Source organism: Pezoporus wallicus, unplaced genomic scaffold (genome assembly GCF_028554395.1).
Source record: "Pezoporus wallicus isolate ANWC-B61680 ecotype Strahan unplaced genomic scaffold, APGP_CSIRO_Pwel_v1 contig_6428, whole genome shotgun sequence".
Taxonomy (NCBI): domain Eukaryota; kingdom Metazoa; phylum Chordata; class Aves; order Psittaciformes; family Psittacidae; genus Pezoporus; species Pezoporus wallicus.
In genome coordinates this window covers 3,328,585-3,350,424 of record NW_026639269.1, presented here as the reverse complement: position 1 = coordinate 3,350,424, position 21,840 = coordinate 3,328,585, and the positions used below count along the sequence as shown (strand labels likewise).

At 35.6% G+C, this 21,840-nt stretch overlaps 1 protein-coding gene across 3 annotated transcripts in view; it reads right to left on the bottom strand.

The window, feature by feature from the left end:
- The window catches only part of PRIM2 (DNA primase subunit 2), a 109,965-nt gene that overhangs the window by 13,020 nt on the left and 75,105 nt on the right, over positions 1–21,840 (bottom strand). For 2 of the 3 annotated variants that reach the window (XM_057414057.1, XM_057414058.1), the window contains 3 exons: positions 18,482–18,554; positions 17,163–17,348; positions 247–373 (listed from right to left, as the gene is read on the bottom strand). In XM_057414057.1, the coding sequence (XP_057270040.1) occupies positions 247–373; positions 17,163–17,348; positions 18,482–18,554 (386 nt within the window). Of the gene's footprint in view, positions 1–246; positions 374–14,141; positions 16,115–17,162; positions 17,349–18,481; positions 18,555–21,840 lie in introns of those variants that run through there. The other variant, XM_057414059.1, reaches the window with a different exon arrangement.

The window sequence follows — 21,840 nt, the reverse complement described above, 5'->3', positions numbered from 1 at the left end:
TTAATCTCAAGACACCTCTAACTGGTCGCTTTTTAAAGCATCTGTACACTTAAAGTCCCTTCCACTGCATGACTCAATGTCTAGAAAAACAGAAAAAGAGCGATCCAGTGTGATCTAAAGAGAACAGTGCAAGCCCACTACAGCCTTGAAGTTAAACATGTAATTTAAGGGACTATAGAAGCAAGTACTCTCTAACCAAGGTTTTATGCTGGTTTTAAACTTCCCCTCTCTCCCCAACGAACTCACCATGATAATCCCCTTGACTTGGTGGATTGGACATGATAATCTTCATGCAGCTATATGGGGTATAATCAGTTCTCTTCCCTTCTTTTCCATAGTTGTGGCGAATGCTATAAGCGTATCCTTTGTCAAACTAAATAAAAGCAAAAGAATTCTTGCATGTTGTGCCAGTGATTCTATCTGCTCTGCAAATAGAAATACTGGATAACAAAATAAATCTTACAATCATATTCAAACTGAGAAGAATCAAAACCTAGTTACTTGCTGCTAGCTTTGATTTTTGCGCTAGATGGTACGCACATACATGTGTTTTACAGATGTGTCGTGAGAAGTGATTATGAGAAGTGATCTAAAGTCTTTTCAGCTGATGCAGTAATCACTTCAAAGATAAGATAATTTCAAGATCACAGTTTTGAACCCCATGATGTTAGTAAGTGGAGAAAACACACCAATTTAAAGTCCTTCATGAATTGATTGCTTTATCAGGGCAAACACCAGAAATATAGATTTCTTTACTCAGGTTCATATTCTTATTCTCCCAAAGCATGCTTCATCTATACTTTGTTTCAACACTGAAGTTCAATTCCTTATATCCTAAAATGGAGTATACTTCACTTGTACAAAACAGAAATATTTTAGCAAATCTCTTTTGTCTACTGGTAGATTATCAGCTCCTCCAATAAAATGAAATCCTCTAAAGTAATAGAGACGTGAACAGATATTTATCTTGGCAGCTGAGTACAGTGCTATCAATATATCATTTTAGATAAGTCCTGTGGAGAACACACAATGATACGAGTTCGTGTTCTTTTATAAGTGATAATAGGTGACAGAAATTCTGTAGTAGAATCAGGTAATCTAACATACTGATTCCATTAAGTTGCATTAGTTACTATAAGACATCAAGAAAGATTTGTTCAAATACTATACTGCTAGTCCTAAAACCAAACCAAAACAAAACCCCAAATGGGATAAGATAATGAAACATCATATTTAGAATTACACATCCTCTCTTCTCCTCAAAAAAGCTATGACAGTACATGAAAGAAAAACTGTGCTCTTGCTCAATTCAAAATTTTAGGATTAAACTTATGCAAAGTTCTGTGTCTGAATATAAATAACTCCCAGAAGAATTTGTTTTCTTCTCCAAAACCACTTTAAAATAATTCTGTACTCTGGTTATTTTATCAGTATAAGACAACATAATATACTAGGAAAAATCATTCAAGCATACAACTGATAGCACTACTACTTCAAGGATACTCTCATTTTCACATAAAAAAGTAGTTCCCTGTTTGGCCTGTGGCCTTCCAAATAGTAATTCAGTATATTCATATACCTATGAAATACTTTGACCTGCTAGAACATGCCTAAAATAAAGTAGAAAAATTAGTGTATTTTTCTTCCTATAAGATACTATAATGTTTCTGAAAAATGTAAGTAATTGAAAATCTATAACTTAACATGCAAATACATAATGAACATGTATAAAAATATACACAACTTTTAAGAATAAAATCCTAAACTGCACCTGGTTCAAAAGGTAAAAACAGTTAGCATCTTAGATACTAGTCATAATCAAAGTCAATATATCAAGAAGAGTAACATTCAACACTCATTCCAAACAAGGTTCCAGACATCCAAAGCTCTGAACAAACACTGGAAAGAGAAAGAATAAATACATAGCATTGTGTTTTCCAGCACAGCCACAAGCAGGATCCCGTATGTAGGAATATTCCTATCTAGTCAACATTTTGGCTTAGGAGAGAAAAAAACTGTTTGGAGGAACAGTAAATCAACACCATTTTTGCTAGCAACAGAGTTGGGCTTACAAATTCTTCATTAGAAAGAAGAGTAAGACTGCAGGTGTGTGCAAGTACTTGGGAAATTACAGGGGAACAGGTAGTCTCCCCTTAGCAGGGCAAGCAGCAGGTCCTGAAGGAGCTGCAAATGGTATATCTATTCCTGAAAAACAGAAAACACCAAATACAAAGATGTGTGTATTTTAATTCCCAACCTCTGAGTGAACTTGCTGACTAAAGATGGAGTCTATCATCCCACAGCCAGCTATTCGTCCATCCTCATTGTTTATTAAAAATGAATAAAGCATATTTAATTTGATTAACAAAGGATATTTGAGCAAGCAGTTAAATTATTTTTCTGTAAGGGAAAAGCAAATCTTGAGTGCTTCAGGATGTATTGCTTAGTTTACCGGAAAATTAACACCCCTCTTTTATGTGTCTGTATACCAAAATCTTGAGCTATGCTTTTCACATCACTTGCCTTAACATCCACAGAAATTACTTTTACTACCTAACTTATTATTTTATGCTGAGAAGCAGCTCTTGCAGTAAATAGAAACAACAGCTACATAATAACACAGCCTTGGGATGGGTTGGATATTTTCTCATTGCTTTCTTGTAATCCTGTTTGGATCTCAAGAGTTTTCACAGTGGCAGAGAGTAACATAGCTATATGGTACAAGTTAGCACATGCACAGTGACATGCTTTAATAACAGCTCTCATTCTTGTGATTCAGCATTTCTTAATATTGATCAAGGAAACAAGATTTTAGCAGGGCAAATATCCGACAGGCTGTGTGGTCATCCTCGGTGGAGAGAAACCATGAATTGCGGCATTTCATTTCAGAAAACACATCCTGTGGCACAGCCCTTTCTGTACATTGGCAGATGAACTTAATAATCAGTCTCATTCTTTACTAATGCCATTACTCTAGGACATGCAGAGATTACAATCCCCCTCAGAACCAATCTCTTTTGCCAGCAATTATTAATATGCAAGGTATAAATAAAAGTGCATTAAAAAAATGTATAAACTACACATTTGCAACTGGTATAGCTTGATGCCAGATTTCTACATTCCAGATAGGAATTTAAGGAATTGCTTTCTTCAATAAATTCTGATCATATAAATCCACAGAATATCACTGGATATGGAATGAGGATGTGCATCAAATGGACCATTTGGCAGGTATATGCTCTCCTTTGAAGAAAAGCTTTCATCAGACAAAGCAGGGAAGGATGGGTCATGCATACCTCATAATTATCAATTTGACACAATTGAATACACTTTCAAAAGAGAACAATAACAAACAACATTCCCAAGGCATTCCAGTGACTGCAGACTAAGTATGTCATGACTGAGTTACTTTCCTTAGATCACTTTATTGTCATATTTGCAGATTAGTATCTGGAAACAGAACTAGGTCCTCCATAAATTTTGTTATCAATTCTGACATTCAGCATGCATGTTAGAGCGGAAAATAATTTGCTGACAGATCTTTGTATGCTCAGGTTCACACTTCTGCAAAACTTTTCATATTTAAGTACTTTTATATACTTGTGCAAATTATTATGCATCTATTCTTTACAGTACTGGGAGATTTATTTATTTAAAGTCTAACAACTAAGCAAACTGATGGCAGTAATTTTATCTAGCTTCTTGGCTGACCACCAGATTAGTTCCAACTCTGCAAAATTCAAAGAAGTAATGGTTTCACATCTTCTTTTTAAACACTCATTGGGTAATTTCCTGTCTAAAAATTGTTGAGCCTGTATGGATAACAGCTTCCAATTCATAAATTTATCGCACACACTTGTGTATCTTCTGAAGTAATTTGTTCACTTTTTCATCCATTTCCTAGGCAGTTGCTCAAACCAGTACTGTTGACATTGCTTAGCTGGCATATCTTTTTCCAAGCAGCTTTTTTAAGCTCACCATTAATATCACCTCAATTTAGATTATCTTTTCCCAAGCACAGCTGTCATTTAGGAGCACAAGTAAATGCTTCTCTATCTGTCAACAAGAAGTTTCAATTTATCCTAAATTCTCAACCTATAGCACGATTTACACCTTAAAGGCACAGATCAGAGACATCAGTTAAAACTGAGTTGGAGAATTCCATTACATTGTGTGGCGGTGATTACAGAAAAATTCACACTAAGTACAAAAAGCTTCTTCCCCTCCAATTTCAGGTTTTCCAAGCCACATGAGGCAAGAACTGCTTTGCCCTGGAGATGATTCCACCTAGCATGAGGAAATCAAAAAGGTTTCATCAAACTCCTTGTATACTATCCACAGGAGTGTAAGCTGCGCAGCTAGTGAGCTAGATTTTGGGCTACCCCAGACCACACATGCAAAAATACAACAACGTATCCTAAAAGTATCTAAAGTAGCCTAAATTGCCTTAATATAACTCAGCCCAAGATACAATTCATGTGCACTATTTCTCCACGTATTTGCATGGACTAAGACTTTGAAGCAGAAGCATAAAATAAACTACAGCAGGATGTCTTCTGCCTTAAGACACTGCATCAAATTAACAGCACAACAGATCGAGCAACCTGGTATAGTGGAAGGCTTACCTGCCCGTGGCAGGAGGGTTGGAACTAGATAATCTTTCAGGTCCCTTCGAACCCAAACCATTCTGTAACTCTATGATCTTAAAGCCATCTCTTATAAAAACACAGTTTTTCTTAGGCACACACTTGGTCATCTATGGACAATTTTATTAGCTACTTCAAGACACTGCAGAATTTCTTTCTGTATAAATTATCAACACCCTTTTTTTTTTTTTAGTCTGTTGATGTTTCATGTACATTTTACTAAAAAAGAAGTAGATGCATTTTGAAACAAATGGTCAGACACATCTCAATTCATGTTTGAAAGGGGGTCATAAAGGTTAAAGCTACTACAAAAACTACTTTAAAAAAAACCTAACAGCACATAAAATTCTGACTTGATTTTAATGCTCACCAGTAAGAGTAGAAGGAGAAAAAAAACTAAGTGATTTTTATTGTGATACGTGATTCATTTCTACTTCCAGAAAACTGAAATGTCTTTGTAATTACAGAATTATGCAGCAGTCTTTGTTTAAAGGTTATTTTTAAAGATCTGATTCCCTTAGCATAATACCCTACATTCTTGGAATAATATCATATATACAGCATTTTTCTTTGATAAAAAGATACATCTAAAAAAAAATAAATCCTTTCCATATTACACTGCACCAATCTTCTTTATGGGATTACAATGCTTAAATCATTTCACACAGTCCTCCACTAATTATACTAGTAATTTTCTCTGGTATCTTTACTATTTCAGAAAAATCACAAATGTAGCAAACAATGAATATGCTATGTATCTAGGAATATCGCTGTTTTGACACTCCCAAGAATCATTATTTTTCCTAAATATTTGCTTAACCTACTTCAAAATTTTCTTTGAGTAACACAACCCCAAAAAAGAAAAAAAAACGAGAGAGTGAAAGAACAGCAGCTTTAAGATAAAAATCAGTTTGTGGGTGACTGATTTCACCCATATCAGAATTCCACTAACAAGTTAATACACAGACTCATTGAAAATATTGAAAGTTTCATGCTGGCAGTTCAGAGTGTTGCTGAACAGAGATGCAAATATCTATAATTTCAAATAAAACAACTACACAGTCATGCTTATGAATTATAATTAAGAATTATAAGGAACCTGGAAATTATAACAAGAAAATTAGTATTTTAGATGGTAATTAACACTGAACAGGTGATGAGAAGTTCTGTTGCTTTGTTTATAGTAGAAGAAAATAGTAAATCTTATTTTAGACAAGAATTAAAACAGCTGCATTAAAACGGCAATATTTGACAGCACCATCAAAGATACCGTGCTTTTCTTAAGTATCTATAAAAATACATTGCTACTTTCCTTCAAATAACAAATGAACACTCAATAAACCACTTTACTGTTATTTTCAACAGATTTATGCAGACCATTCTCTACAGTTTAAAGGAGCTCTTAAGAAAAGTCTTTCTAATATCAGAGAACAATCCTGAATCCTTTACTAATATTTACTCTGTAACATACTCATTTAGAAAGTCTGATATTATAAAAAAATCCAATAATTAATTTTTCAACCAATGAATCTCATTCAATTAGGAACAAAACCCACACTGCATTTCTGGTACTCCATCAATTACAAGTACACCAATGCCTTTCAGATTTTTATGTTGATGTTTTTCAATTGCTGTTTCTCACATTTCAATATCCAGAGAAGTCAAGTGATGCAACTTGGAAGTGTACCTTTTCAGGTAAGCAGTAAATTAATGAGGCTATTCATTTCATCAGAAGTTGCAGAGAGAAAATAGGAGACTCAAAAAAATTCAATGGCAAAGGAGAACACAGAAAACATCACTGAAAGAGATGTAAGAGTGTAAACAGATTGCAAAGTAGACAGAAATTTGGCATGTGGTACAATAAAACGACTGTAAGTTAAACAGAACAGTAACAAACTGTGTGCATCTATAGGAATAAGATTCAACTCCAGACATCTAGAGTTCAGACATCTCCCATTACTGTCAATGCAGGTCAATGCAATCCAAGAAGCCTGGGGAGCAGTTCAATTTACCCTGATATAGGCACCCAGAGGCTAATTAAATACATCATTCTCCAGACTCTATTGACTGTATAGGCTAGATGTCTATTGATCATAATGGCAGCTTAGGATCCCAATGTAAAGAACATGTATACCAAGGAGAAAAGAACCTCAGTAAGTCTGTATCAGAACTGGGAGAAATCCATACTTATACATTCACTACTGTGGCATATATTACAGGTTTCCAGAGAAGATGGATGAAGACTGGTTATGGACTCAAAACTAAGTTAAAAACCTAAATCCCTACTGCTTTTCCAAGCTCTATCAATACTTTGAAGAAGAGTGCACTCAAATGATGTTCTATCGTTTTATTTGAACATGTTTACAGTCTCATACAGTTCATGTTCTGTAATACTGTAGCATATACCACAACCTAGAGTAGCGTGTACAATAAAAACCTAAATATACAGGGAAGAAATGGGAAAGAAAACTGATGTCAGACATGTTGCCATTATGTGAAGAATCCTGAAATGTATCCAACTGGACTCTGATTACAAGACCAACCAGCGATGAAACACAGGACTGGGACATGAGGTTTAGACTGCACACTGAGACAGGGTTTAGTCTCGCTAGCCTGTCACATCTTAAAGCTGTGGATGAGCATAGGCATTCAGAAGATCAGACTGCAATATGCCAAAGTGGCAGCCAACTGGACATAGGAAGATATTTAGGAGAGCCACTACTCTCAGCTCCAGCTCACACCCCAGATATTTCTACTTCACAGAAAATAGCGCAATATGTTATCACATCAAATTGTTGTCACAATTTTGTTGTCACAAAAAGTCTGGCATAACAGGCTCCTGCATTCTAGTAATAACAATTTTCCTGATAAGGAATGAGAAAGTGCATACCAGAAAACAAAGCTATTCAAGCAGCCATACTACACACTGGAAATTTAGAAGGGTATGACTTCCAGGTCACTGAAATAGCAGAAGAGAAACTCACAAATGAGAGGAGGTCTGAGGAAAAAATGTGTCAGACATTCCAGGCAATCAAAATTAGCAGGAGTTGCCTCATTTTGAACATGACTCTTGGCATTAAAACAACAGACACATGTTCAACCACAGCATCAGAAATGAGTCCAAAGGAACAGTGCATATTGATCTGCTCTTGAAAAGGGCTGCTGCTGGCATGGGTTGAAATTTACCTGCTACGGTGTTCTGAAAGACAGGATACTGGAATTAATCCAAGGAAGGCTGGCTCATTATCCAATATTCCAGTTCTACTGAGGACATCTGCCAGAATCAAAAGATCTGAGCAGGTTTACCACAACAGTTGGAAGTTCTTTATCTATGCATTGTATCAGGAGCAACCACCTCCTGATAAAGCGGAAGACATCACAGAAGCTTAGAATCACAGAATGGTTAGGGTTGGAAAGGACCTTAATATCATCCAGTTCCAACCCCCCTGCCATGGGCAGGGACACCTCACACTAAACCATGTCACCCAAGGTTCTGTCCAACCTGGCCTTGAACACCATCAGAGACAGAACATTTACCACTTCTTTGGGCAACCTGTTCCAGTGCCTCACCAACCTCACAGTAAAGAACTCATTCCTTATATCTAACCTGAACTTCCCCTGTTTACGTTTGAACCTGTTACCCCTTGTCCTATCACTACAGTCCCTAATGAAGAGTCCCTCCCCAGCATCCTTGTAGGGCCCTTTCAGGTACTGGAAGGCTATGAGGTCTCCACGCAGCCTTCTCTTCTCCAGGTTGAACAGACACAACTTTCTCAGCCTATCTTCATACAGGAGGTGCTCCAGCCCCTTGGTCATCCTCGCAGCTCTCCTCTGGTCATGAGCTCACCAAATTGCTGGTTGAACTATGCAGCATTCTATAAACATGTAAACTTTGAAGCATGGACTGGAAGGTTTTGCACACCTTTTTGGACTACTTAAACCACAGCAGTGTTTTTCCCTTTTAAAACAATGTACTTTGCATGAGGAGTTTCCCTCAGCAAGCCCCCCATCTTGACTGATTAGGTATTACTGCATTACTTCATTAATTTATTACTGAATCGCCCTGCAGGCACCCTTGCAGTGTAGCAGTGTTATTAGGAATCCTTTACAGACTGCTATTCCTCAATCTATACACTGATCAGAATAACATCTAAAACCAAGTTCAGCACTAGATGACAAAAGGCATGTAAGAAGCAAGGTGTGCTAAAGGCAGGACTTCTTCACTAATCGTGAGATTGAGTGGTAAATTGCTGTAACCCTCAGGTTATAACAGCCCACCAGCACAGTAGTCCTCACTGATTAGAATACTATGACTGACTCAACCTAGTCATTTAAATGAGTAATGAAATACAGTAAAGTCCAAGAGATTCAATTTTACTCTAAGCCTCAGATATGCAGAATCATCAGTATTACTCAAAGAGATACAGTGACTTGGGTTGGAGAATATCCCTTTAACCAATCCAAGGGACAGTTATCAAAATGTGATACAATTGTGGCAAAAAATTGCCTTTTACCGAGATGTGGTCAAATCTCTTAGACAAGGACTGGTGTCAGAACACTAGGATGTTAAGTCTCCAATCACGTAATGTCTCAAGATACCAGCAAATCTCCAGTGTAAGTGCAGAAAAAGAATAAATTAATTTTCTGGCTAAACTGACCATTGGAAAAAAATCAATTCTTAAAATGAAACTACAAGGAGGCTGAGTAATTAATATGTTTCCTTAGACTGATAAGTACTCCTTATATCTACTCTTGAAACATGTACACTTAACATTTTCAATGCAGTTATAAAAGAATGACAAAAACCAAGGCATTAAAACACAAAACTGTATACAGATATTTGATGTTTGTCAACCCTTTTGAACACACAGTAAACTAGATATTAGAGCTCTCCAAATAGCACGGTTTGATAAAAAACACATATTGGCCCTTGCTGTCATAGTAAGGAGAACTGCTTACATATAAGGACCCTTTAATACCCTATCTTATGCAGAGTGCACTGTAATCAAGACATATTTGACCTCTAGAATGCAACCATGACAAGAGTCTCTCTGAATTCATCAACAGAAGAAAGCTTGTTTTAAAATACACAAAACTACCCAGACACACCCTTTTTTTAACTTTTGTTAATTCATCATGGATTAAAAGACAGCTTCACTGCAGGGGAAATGCAAACAGAAAAATAAAGAAGCTCTACTGCCAGACTGCTCTGAACTGTCTCAGAAGGAACATATACCTCAGTTTTTAGTGTCTGCTGTAAGGTTCTAAAAGCAGGGAAATAATTCTGGTAAGAAAGTACATGGAAGAACCCAACTACTGTTATTAATCTTAAATAAAGCTCAATCTTTCTTGTTTAAAAAGAAAAAAAACAACAAACACTTCCTGAGTTTCACTGGTGTTGCTGCAGTTCTCATGCCCCAAACCCAACTCCATTAAGCAGACAATTTAGAAAAATAAAAAAGGAATTTAAACAACAGACCTTGCCATAAAGACCCCTGGCTTTTGCTAGTTGTTTGAGGGATGTTTCATTTTTCAACTTGTGTAAGTGGACTTAAGAACGGGCACAGGGAACAGGAAAAGCTAAGAGCATACCACATTATGCGGAATTCCGTTTCACAACTAAATAGCATTGTACATTTCAATATAAAATCACAACCTAACCTAAATCAATATATTAAATTTCTGAAACATAAATTGTGCATAGCCTAAATAACATATAAAAGTGCTGTCCTGTATTTATTCACGAGATTCAATAGATTTCAAAGACAGCAGCAGAATGCTAAATCAATTCTGAAAGTAAAAATATATTTTTAATTACGTCTTGCCTATGCGGTATATCAGCAGAGTGCACATATGATAAAGCATGCTGCTTTTCTGGATGACTGAATATGAAATACAGACACGATTTACTGGCTGAACATAGACAGATGGAATATGACATCTGTATGATGTTACAACAATTACATGGATGTTATCAGAGAAGGTAAAGTATACAGGATTCTGGGCTTTGCTTGGGAAGGCAGTTCATACAATTACAGGAAATCCAACACTTAATAAAATAATTTTAAAATATTCTTTCAAATTATTATATCAAGATAAATGAACTATTCCATCAAAACCTTTCTGTTCAAAAAGCACAGGAAAGCATCTGGGAGAGACCTGCTATGTCATTCAGTTCATCTTGGAAAGTAAGAAAAAGACACAAATTAATTTCAGGACCAGTTAACCTCTGACTTAGAACCTGGGGTAAACAGCTGAAGAGCTTAAACACATTACTGGTGGGATGTGTGGCAACATATAGCAGATAAGTTTCAGCAGCTGGATACAGAGAGCTGTAAAGTTAAGAAGGTATTTGACAAAGCCTGCTAAAGAACATACTTGGTGACACTCAGTTACTTCACATTTGCTGAACTTAGAAATTTGGCAACTGGATAGGCATAACCATCTATTACTTTTCTTAAAATGCCATGGACTTACTTGCTGTTGCTGTGATGGCTAATAAAATAGGACAAAATAGGACTGCTGACAAGTACACAGCCTTTCTACAGCAATAATAGTGCAAGTCTGACAAGTGGCTGAAGACTACAAAAGAAATCTTAGAAAATTTAAGGTCTAACTTTACCATCCTTTTTTACACATACAATTTTAAAAAGATACCACAGTATGGAAAGCAAATGTGTGCTGCTGGGAATAAAACAAGTCATAAGAGAGCCAATTCTGACCTAAATTAGTTTTAATACAGGAAAGACATTTATTGCTTTCATTCTTGTCAGTGCAAGAATCTTATTAGTAACCTGTTCATACACCAGATTACATAGTACAGATTTCAGGGCTTAATATGTAACAACCATGGAAATTGATTCTATTTCTTTCTCTTCTTGTAGCTAGTATAGTTAAAAAATTAACTATAATTATGCCAGCAGTGCAGTTAATATCATGGAAGAGAGATTATGTTCCTAAGACATGCCACATGCTTAAAGACCATCCAAAATTTTCCCTTATAAGTCCGATGATGAAAACTGAGAATCAAAAGGAAGAGAAGATACAGTTTAAAAAAAAAGGCTGAATAAACTGAAGTACTTCAAAGTAAATAATCACAGGAAAACGCCTCCACAACTTTGGCTTCACAACAAAGATTGGAGAATTCCAGTTTTCGTAGAACATAATTGAGAAATCTGGTAGCAACTGAAAAGGCAATTATGTTTGGAGTGAAAGAACACACACTTGTACCATAGCAATTAATGTGATTCCTAGAGTATTTATGTGCCTACACAATAACCTCCAACTACATCACAGCCTAAATTATTTATGTTTTCTAGTACATCATCATTAGTTGATATCTATTTGAATAACACCCACAAAAAAAAAAAAATGGTAAAAAAACAATGGTTTTATACCAATTGCATTTCATATAAGAAATACTGCTTTAAAATTTCAAATTTATTACACGAAAAATAGCATTTTTAAATTTTAAAAAAAACCACAATGTTTCAGTAACAAAAATGCTGTCATTAAAAAAAAAGTTAAAATAGGAAATGAGAGTGAAACAGATTCTTGTCACTATTCAGTAAACTTAGATAACTAAGGTACACTGAGATGCTGATTAGTAATTTACAGCCTGAGAAAACAAAGTGTCAGAGGGGAATACACAGAAGTATGACCGAGTTTAATATGCGTCTACATTAGCTATGGGGCATAATTAAAACTTCATCGTTCTCTTAAATCTACATAATTACGCCCCAAAGACACTTTCTCTTTAGTATCCTTAACTTTACTGATAAGCCAGTAAGAACCTTGGGTTTAAAAGGTCAGGCAAACATTGTCTTAAAGTAAAATATATGCTTACAAGTAAAAGGGTAAAAAAGTAAGGCACTGGTTTGGGTTTATTCCTTCTAGTGCTCAGGCCTCCAGGTGTGGCAGGCAAAACAAAATTCTAATTGACACTGAAAGAAAACAGTACCAAGTGAAGCTGCAGATTACTCCCCTGTCAAAAAGTACAGGGAATTGATGAAGCATCTGCCACTGGGGGAGGGTGGGTATATGTGGGAAGGGTGTGAAAATGGCTAATTTTGGAAATACAAACAACTCCGTTAATTGACACTAAAAAGCATCATTAATTTTGGGGGTGGGAGAGTATCTCTTTACCAGTGAATATTCTACCTTTACATTTAAATACCACGTAAGTTAAGTAGTTGAATTCAATAGTACATTATGCACCACCTGCCCCATATTATTACTATTCTTAATCCAATTTTTTAAACTTCTGAATACAATTAAATCATGTGCATGTTATATATACATATACACACACAATACATATAAATTTATTACATATATGTTTATATAAAGTTAAAAGTTAACAGTACCTTTCCAGTAATCATTACACAGAATCACAGAATCATTTATCTTGGAAAAGATGTTTAAGATCACTGAGTCAAACTGTAAACCTAACACTTGCCAAGTCCACAACTAAACCATGTCCCTAAGCACCATACTGCTTGGAATACAACCAAATGCAACCCCTGTGAGCATTCTTTCTCAGTCCTCTCACTTCCACAGTTCATTACCCATTTCCTTCCCAATGCTTTGTTCAATAGGTATACAAGCAAATTGAAGAAATCAAACCATGCAGTCAATAATATGCCAGCAGTATTCATCCAAATGTTTCCAAATTCTCAAGTGCTCCACAAGAGAGAATGGTAGCAAGCACAGGATACAAAGGACAAATTCCCATCTATAATACAGAACTCTTAATAAAAATAAGATTGCAAGAATTTTGCATAGACTTAACACACATACTGTGATACATTTAATATCAACAATAACCCAATTTTAATGGCAGAGGAAGTTTATTTTCATTCAGCTGAACTGCATGGCCAGACTACAGAGTTTTTGTAAAAAATTCCCAGTTTTCAGCCTCAGCTTCAACCATTCATATGGAATCAAATGGGGAAGAATAATGGCTATCTAAAATGTAAGTCCTCAGGATTTGAGTCCAACTCCTCACTGCTTCTTATTAGCAAATTACCATGGCCAAAAGAAAACAAAATCTTTTTCCAGCTACAACCAACAAGAAAGCAGTATTAATTCAGCTTGACTCAGATGCAAGCAACAACAGCAACTCATGCATTTATGGCTTCAAGTCATGCTTCTAACTCTCATGCCTAGTCGCATGAATTTTCACTGTAAAACACACTCAAAACACCTCTTCTGCATATTGTTTATTAAAATATAAAAGTAACTCTTCAGGCAAGATCACACCAACTGATCAATCTCAGCAGCCATCTCTCTTCACATGAGTATCACCTTCAACAATGGATATGTCCCATTTGAACAATGTACACAGTAAACTCCAGACTTCACAGTAAACTCCAGACTTCATTTTATATGCAAAAATAACAAAAAAATAAAACATTAATGAAGCTGTATCAAAGGAGTAGAACTCCTCATGACTGATGCACTGTTATAAAGCTGATTTCTGGAAACTAACATGACCTCAAACTATGGGCATTTTTAACTTGGTGTTCAGTGTATCACTGTTGCAAAGGCTGTTCAGCTTCTTTGCCATAGTGGAGCTGTGGCACCTTGGTTGAGTCATTTCACACTTTTGCACAAATACTCGGATTTCACAGACCTGGCCGTTCAGAGAAATGCCATAAAGGACTACACCAAAAAAACCAAAAACACTCAAAAAAATGCAAACCAAACCACACAAAAGAAATAGGGAATAGTGATATCCGAGAGTCCTTTTCTTTAGCCTTTTTGGTTGAAATTCAAATTAAAGATTAATTTTCACTTCAAGCCTCCATGCCTAGGATGCACTTGGACCACCTACTGTCTTGAAACCCTCATAAACAATTGCACATTACTGTTTTTCTTCAAGCTTACATTAAAACTTTTCTTTAAATACAAATTCAATTGTAAGTTTAGGCAGCAAAATGAGCTTGTACATGAAAATGGATTTTCATGTTTCTTCTGACAATTAAATCACTTTTTAAATGACTGCTATTAAATCCATTTCAAGAGCTAACTTTGTAGAATACAAAAAACATTTGGAAACATACCATAAAAAAAAACTTTCTTTATGCTCAGTTATACCTTGTAAGCATCGCCATTCAACATAAAATAATGTTACGAATAGTGTCATTTTGCCAGTACAGAAGAAAAATGATTCATGACACATCTTTAAAATTCACTCATTCTATCTCACTACAACTACAGTATAAAATGATAATTTCCAAGTAATGAAAGAGAAATACAGACAGTAAATGGTTCTACTGAAGCTAACTTTTACAGTTGCTGATGGAAGGAAAAAATATTATTTCATTTCATTAGAAGTTTAACAAAAATACAATTTAATCAAGAGCTTGACTACCTAGTCCCACGATAATCAGTGAAAGCAAGGTCAATATATTTAACTATATTAATGCTTTATTACCATGACAAACAATTCCACAGAATTCAGGGGCATAAGTGCTTACAGGTAATATATGATGCTTTTCTATTACTTTTTTTTAACATACATTCTAGAAGACAGCAAACATTTTCTGAAAGTTCTGTAGCAGCCTTTACACATTGAGAATTCAATCTGGCCATCTATTTGCATTACAGTACTACTGACGTACCATTAAAGACCAGATTTTAATCTGTATAGAGGAATTTCAATTATATTTATATCTTTATCTCTTAGATGTTAAGTATTGTGGCTTGCTGTTCAACATGTCACTCTAAGCTGCAGATTTGTAAAGTTTAAAATAATTCAAGAATACAGCAAATTACATTTAACTAGAGAAAGATAATAAAAATAGGACAGAATAAAGATGCTTTTCTGATTTATGAATCAAAATATGTTCCCAAAATAGTAGGCAACATTACCCAATATAAAGGGGGCAAGTAAAAAAGGAATCTAGCTGCAAATCAACCCCCAAAACTCAAACAAATGTAAATTTGGTAAAATACCAAAACCAAATGTAGCTAAGTGACTGATAAAGGAAATATTCCTGGGGATTTAAGGAGGTGGAGGTTGTTTTAAAGAACCACCACATCATCCATGCGTTATAAATTGCCCTGGGGATAGTCATGTGTGCTTAAAAGCACTGCCCTGCAGATTACCAAGTGCCTACTTCCATTTTTATTTAAACACACAGGGGTGAGGAGGGTGTGTTATAATTGTATAGACCTACAAAGCAGTATAGCATAAGCAATTCCATTTTACATCTGCACATCAAATTTGCTTATTTTTTATGATCTTGTCTCCCTCTAGTGGCTGGCCCTCCCAAAAATGCATTTATACTTCTATGCGGAACCACAAAATAATTCAACCTGGAAAGAACCTCAGGAGGTCTCTAGTCCAAGCCTCCCCTCATCGAATTTGTGGTTGGCCCTGTTAGAAACATTCCCAACCAGCTGTTTGCAATCAAGGTAAAGCCTCCCACCTGAATCCAGATCCAAGGACCTCCTAAGATCATCTGGAAAAGAAATGGAACAGCCAGGAAAATCGAATCCCTGGAACTATCTCAGCAGAGACTGAAGTCCTTAACAGGAAGGAAGTTGTGTGCCAAAAACGTTTACGAAAGAATTCTTGTGGGACTTGAAGGCATACATACCATAATTCACTGCAGCAAGCAGTACTTGCTGCCCCATGTCTTGTATAAATAGCCATGTCCCACAGAACCTAAGCTGACAAAATACTGTCTACCAAACACTACAAAATACTTCATAGCAATCTGGAAAGCTGAGATCTCACAGCATCAAACACGAAGTATCACAATCCAAACAAAACTGTCATAAGATCTGGGAATTTTTGTTCTAACACATACCACAGGCCAGGCAGATAGATGAGTGAAAAAGCCTGCTTGATTCTACCTAGCTTGTTCAAGGTAAGGAACGGGTCGCAAACCTCCAAAAAACAGCATATATTTTTCATGCTCTCAAAAACACAGCACATATATGTTACACTTTCCTCACTCCCAGTACTCTCACCAGTATTAGAAAGGGTTAGGTCATTGACTAATATACCTAATAATACCTTCTATTGCACTGAACAGCATTTTCTCACTATTGTCTAGAAAATGTTCTGTCTTCGCTCACCTTCAGTTTCTACTTTTATTATTAGACTGTAAATTTGCTCAGACAAGCTCACCACATACACAGCTGTCCAATTATTTTTTTGATTAACCAACAAAAAAGGCTAACCTTGCTTTTCAGATAGTACTGTTTGTGGTCACTGCTTGGTGAATTCATTTAGTCACATTCATATGTATTTCATAAAGGCCATTGGTTTCCTATTGATTTAGTAAGACTTTTCTAGTCCTCACCTATAAAAAGGCTCTTTGTAGCTTGCTTTGTATCCTTAGGCTTCAGGAGGATGACCAACAAAATGATAAAATCATAGACATTACTGTGCCTTGTGCCCAATTATCTACTTTTAAGAAGTATCTATTCTAATATGTAGTACAATATGCATGTTAATTACATCCTCACATTCACATATTTAGATATTTTTCATTTAACTACCTTGTCTGCATCCACTTTTCCTCTGATAAATTCTTTCTTCCAGAATTCCAGTGCCTGTTCCAGAGTCAAGCCGATGCCTTTTAAGAACAGTCCGTATTGCATACGGCCCCCGTGACGGAGATGATGGTTATCACGTAGAGCTTTGTGCAACTGGCGCATGCACAGTGGGAATGATCTCACAGAAAGCTGTCAAGAGAGAAACTTGTATTTAAGGCATACTAATCATTTCGTTTGTAGGATGGATATATGCTTATTGTGATTATTAACTGGCATCACCTGAACAAGCCAGTGGCTGGAAGAAAAGATATACATGTGCAAAATGCCCTGGGACTAATGATAACTGTGTCCGCAAGCCTTCACAGCCAATAACCACCTCCAGAACAAAATCCAAAGGACAGAGTAATACACGTGGTAGTAACACACTATCTAAAAAGTAACATGGATTTGTTTAATTGCTGTAAGGAAAAATACACCCACAGTTCCATTACAATGTTTCTTTCTTCTTTATTTTACTTTCTGGAATGGCAAGGTGATTTCTCTTAGAGGTGACTTTTCTTAGAGTAGTTGGGGATCATGTGAGGGCATGGGGTTTTTTTTAAACATCTTGAAAAACTACAGGCATGAGTAAAATCTACTGCAAATGATCTGCAGGTTTTTTCCCTGGAGAACAGTATTTCTTGTAAAGCAAGATCTCAGATACAGAAAAATGTAACATTCAAGTTTACTTGGGCTTTGTGTTTTTACTTTTACCATCCAAGTCATGCCATGGAATTCACTACCGAAGGAACACTGTTGTGGTTAAGATGGACACTAAAAACATAAATTATTAAAGTTCAGATAAAGGAGTTTTAATGTGGTTTTAATTGTCTCTGCACCAATGATGTGATTTTACAATCCATTTCATTTACTTTGTTTTGAAGAACCCTTCAAATCAAAAGTCAAAAAAAGAGCACTGAAAAGGCTAATACTGCAATGCAATAATCATAAAATAAACATCATGGGTTGCAAAACTATTAAATAAGAAAATTTTGTTAAACTCTGCTTATAATTGTTATGTATTTGTGAAAGCACACAGAACTATGCAGCAGATTAAGCAATTCATTATAGCTCCAGCCTAAAGCCTGATTAGATGCATTTTCAGTGAATTCTGCTCCATTTTAAACTTTATCACAATTTCATTCAAGTAGTACTCAAGAGTTACAAAGCAAATATGAACCAATAAAGATCAAAGCTTTATATGTTGTCTGTACATATAATACTTAAATTTTAAAAGTTACGTATGAACATACAATATAACTCAATAAGCACAGAGGACTTACAGCATCAACCTGGTCTAGAGAAATTTTTCCTGTGTTCTTTTGCACACTGTAATCTGGGCCCACATAAGAATGGCTGAAAAATAAAGCAATACAGCATCATTTGAAACTGTTATTTTTATTTTTTTTTAAGTTTACAAATTTAGAAAGAAATTATTTAACCAGTTAAGGGCTGCAAATATTTTAGACCAGCATACAGGTCTAAAAATCAGCAAAGACTGGGTAAAAAAAAATTTCTTCTTGCAAGAGGGATTTTGCAACTGACTTACAAAGATCATTTCTTACATCTTCTGAAGGCTTACAGAGGTTAATTCCAGGAAAAAGGAATATAGGTAAATGATGATACTTGGTACTACAGACTATTTTGTGACATTTCAATGCTGTATAGTGTGAAGAGCATAGAACGAAGAGATGATTTTACTACAATACAAACAGTTTAATTATATATGCATTCATTTGTCCTCTAGCCTTATTTCTGGCACACACTGGAGCACTAAGCAAGCTTACTATACTTAATAGATAATTTTTTCATTACACAACAATAGATAAATAATTAACAGTATTTGCGCAATGTCTATTACTACTGATCCTACTAGAGTAGTATCTAAATTCCCTTGTAGAACCAGATCTGCATCACTCAGGCAAACTACAAACAAAAATCAGTCCCTCAATATTACAATCGAAGTACAGAACAGAAAACAGCTGTTGCTTAGGCAAAGTATTTTTCTTTTTAAACAACCAATTATGAAAATGACCATTCAGTCAGTTATCACATCCCAGGATGTGATACAAGCTGCTCTACCATAATCACTGTAGATCATCTGCTTGTATCCTACAGTATTTATGATAATCATACCAATACTGAAAAAAAAAAATTACTATGCTAAAGAAAACTACTTCATCCTGGCATCCGCAGAAAGAATTGGCCCGTGAAGAAGAGCTCCAAAGAGAAGACACAAAAGTTTTCCTACACAATAAGTGAACAAAATAAGACTTCAGAAATTACTGTTAATAAGAAGACATACTCTGACTCTTGCTGACCATTATATCTGGAGTTGGTAGAAAACTTTACTGCAGGGACAGAAAATTAAATGTCAAGCTGGGGGAGAAGAAATTCTTCTACTTTTCAGACTTTGAAAAGGTCAAATATACTCAGCATGGTAAGCAAACAGGAAAAGTTTCTCATAAAAGTTTCCTTACTTTTATATTGAAGAGTAACATATGACCTTTACAAGGTCAAGGTTTCTTGATACCTGACACCACTCACCAAAGAGCTGAAGCCTACAAACTGCCTTCAAAGGTGATGCTCTGAAAAAGCGTATGCTTTATCCCTTCAGAATATGTGGTAGGCTGGAGTGGGGCATAAGGAGGCCAGCACTGGTCATGAGGCCTTAGCAGCTAGGCTGCTGGATTCCTGTCCCAAGGAGCTCAAGGAACCAGCAGATGAAATCCATAAGCATAATCTTGTATCAAATATTTTACCACGTTTAGTTAAAAATGTTCTTTTTTTTTGTCTAGTACAATTAATATTAAAAAGTACCAATGAAACAGAATAGAACAAAAAGAGGACGTAAGTCACAGATAAAATACGTACTTAGTCTCAAAGAGTCCAATTACAAAGTAAGTTACATCCATTTGAAAAAAAAAAAAAACGGGGCATGGATTAAAATATCTACATGGACAAAATCCACAGTAAAATGACCTTTCCTGAGGACTAGCTATTTTATAAATCACAAGCAGACATGAATAACTTCTAAAAAATGTGTGGGGTATTAACAACCAAACTGCTCTGCAACCTTCAACTACATGCTTTTTTCATACATTTTGATCAAAAGTTTTTGCTCCCCTGACAAAGCACTATTGACTATGCCAAAAATAAATACTGCTGCAAGAATTCACACAACAAAGGTAAAGCCTATAACTAACTAATATTCTCTTTTCTTAGGAGCAAGATGAAGCAAAAGCAAATCACAGATTCTCAGAAATAAATACCAGAGAAGAGCTATCTGGTCATCTGTCTCTTCACTGCCAGAGCTTGTTTTTCAAGTTGTAAGGTTTGATATATTTTGCCTATTTTAAAGGAACTTCCAAAAAGGCAATTTGGAAACATTTGCATAGTATTTTTCAGTTAGTGACATACCCAAGTTAACCTAAGAATGTGCCAAAAATACCTTTTACATGACTGCAGTACCCCTGTTAAAGTAGCTGCTGTTAAACCAGCTTTTGTTACAACCTTCCCTTTTCCCATATTAAAAAAAAAGAGCACAGAGAGAACTGCAATTGCTTGACTGCTATCCTGCTCACAAAGAGGCACAGCATGTATCAAAAAGAAATCTCAAATTTCTCAGTAATTACTCCTAGGAAGCACGATATATAACAAGCCAACCTAATTACTCTTTAGCTTTAAATGCAAAAAGGTATGCCACTGAGGCGTATTTTTTTAAAATCCCAGTAAAATGCGTGGTAAGATGGAAGGTTATAGGCATCCAGAAGTATCACCCAACCAGCTACGTAACACGCTACAATATTTTTGTTCTTTCACTGCTCTTGATCAAATTTCAATCATATTTAAATAAGCAGAGATACAATCAAAGCTATTTTTCCTATTCTCTTATACACTAAAAGCAACAAAACATGAAGCTGTTCCTATGTAATAATTTATTTCTTTTTTTTTAACCAAAATAAAATATCAGGGTTTGGGTACAGAGCAGTAGAGCAGCACAGGAAATAGAGAGAATGCTAACTAGACCTGCATCCTAATTCCAGGGCAGTCCTGTCATGATGGAGTCTCACTGTTTCAATTTCTAATTCATCCAACATCATTTCAGCAATCTTAATAGAAAGCTGTATATGTTTAAATACAGAGTTTTCATTACTGACATGCAATATTTAAGCAAATTTATATCCTTAGAGATATTAAAATTTCAACTAAATAAATACCTGAGCAACCTGATCTAACTGGATCTGCATTGAGTAGTGGCTAGCTTAAATATCTCCAAAGGTTCACTCCAAGGTAAATTATTCAGTGATTCTAAGGCAATGTATCTCCTGGTAATTGTATGGACTTTGGCCTCCTGCATATTACTGTAGCAAGAAAACTCTCCCGAACAATATAAAGTGGTAAAAATTAATCACATACATAAGAAAGAGACCAAATCTATGCTTAACCCGAAGAAGATCAGAAAAGTATGTTTTCTTACTCTTCAGCACCACATTCAAAGAAAGCAGAAAGCTTCTATATACTGTATAACTACTAAGAGACAGGCCAACTATTTCAACTGTGTTGTAGGGCACCTTAACAGTCCACACGTTCATCTCTCTCCTTACGTCCATCAAAACAACAAAATAGGACTGCATTTCTC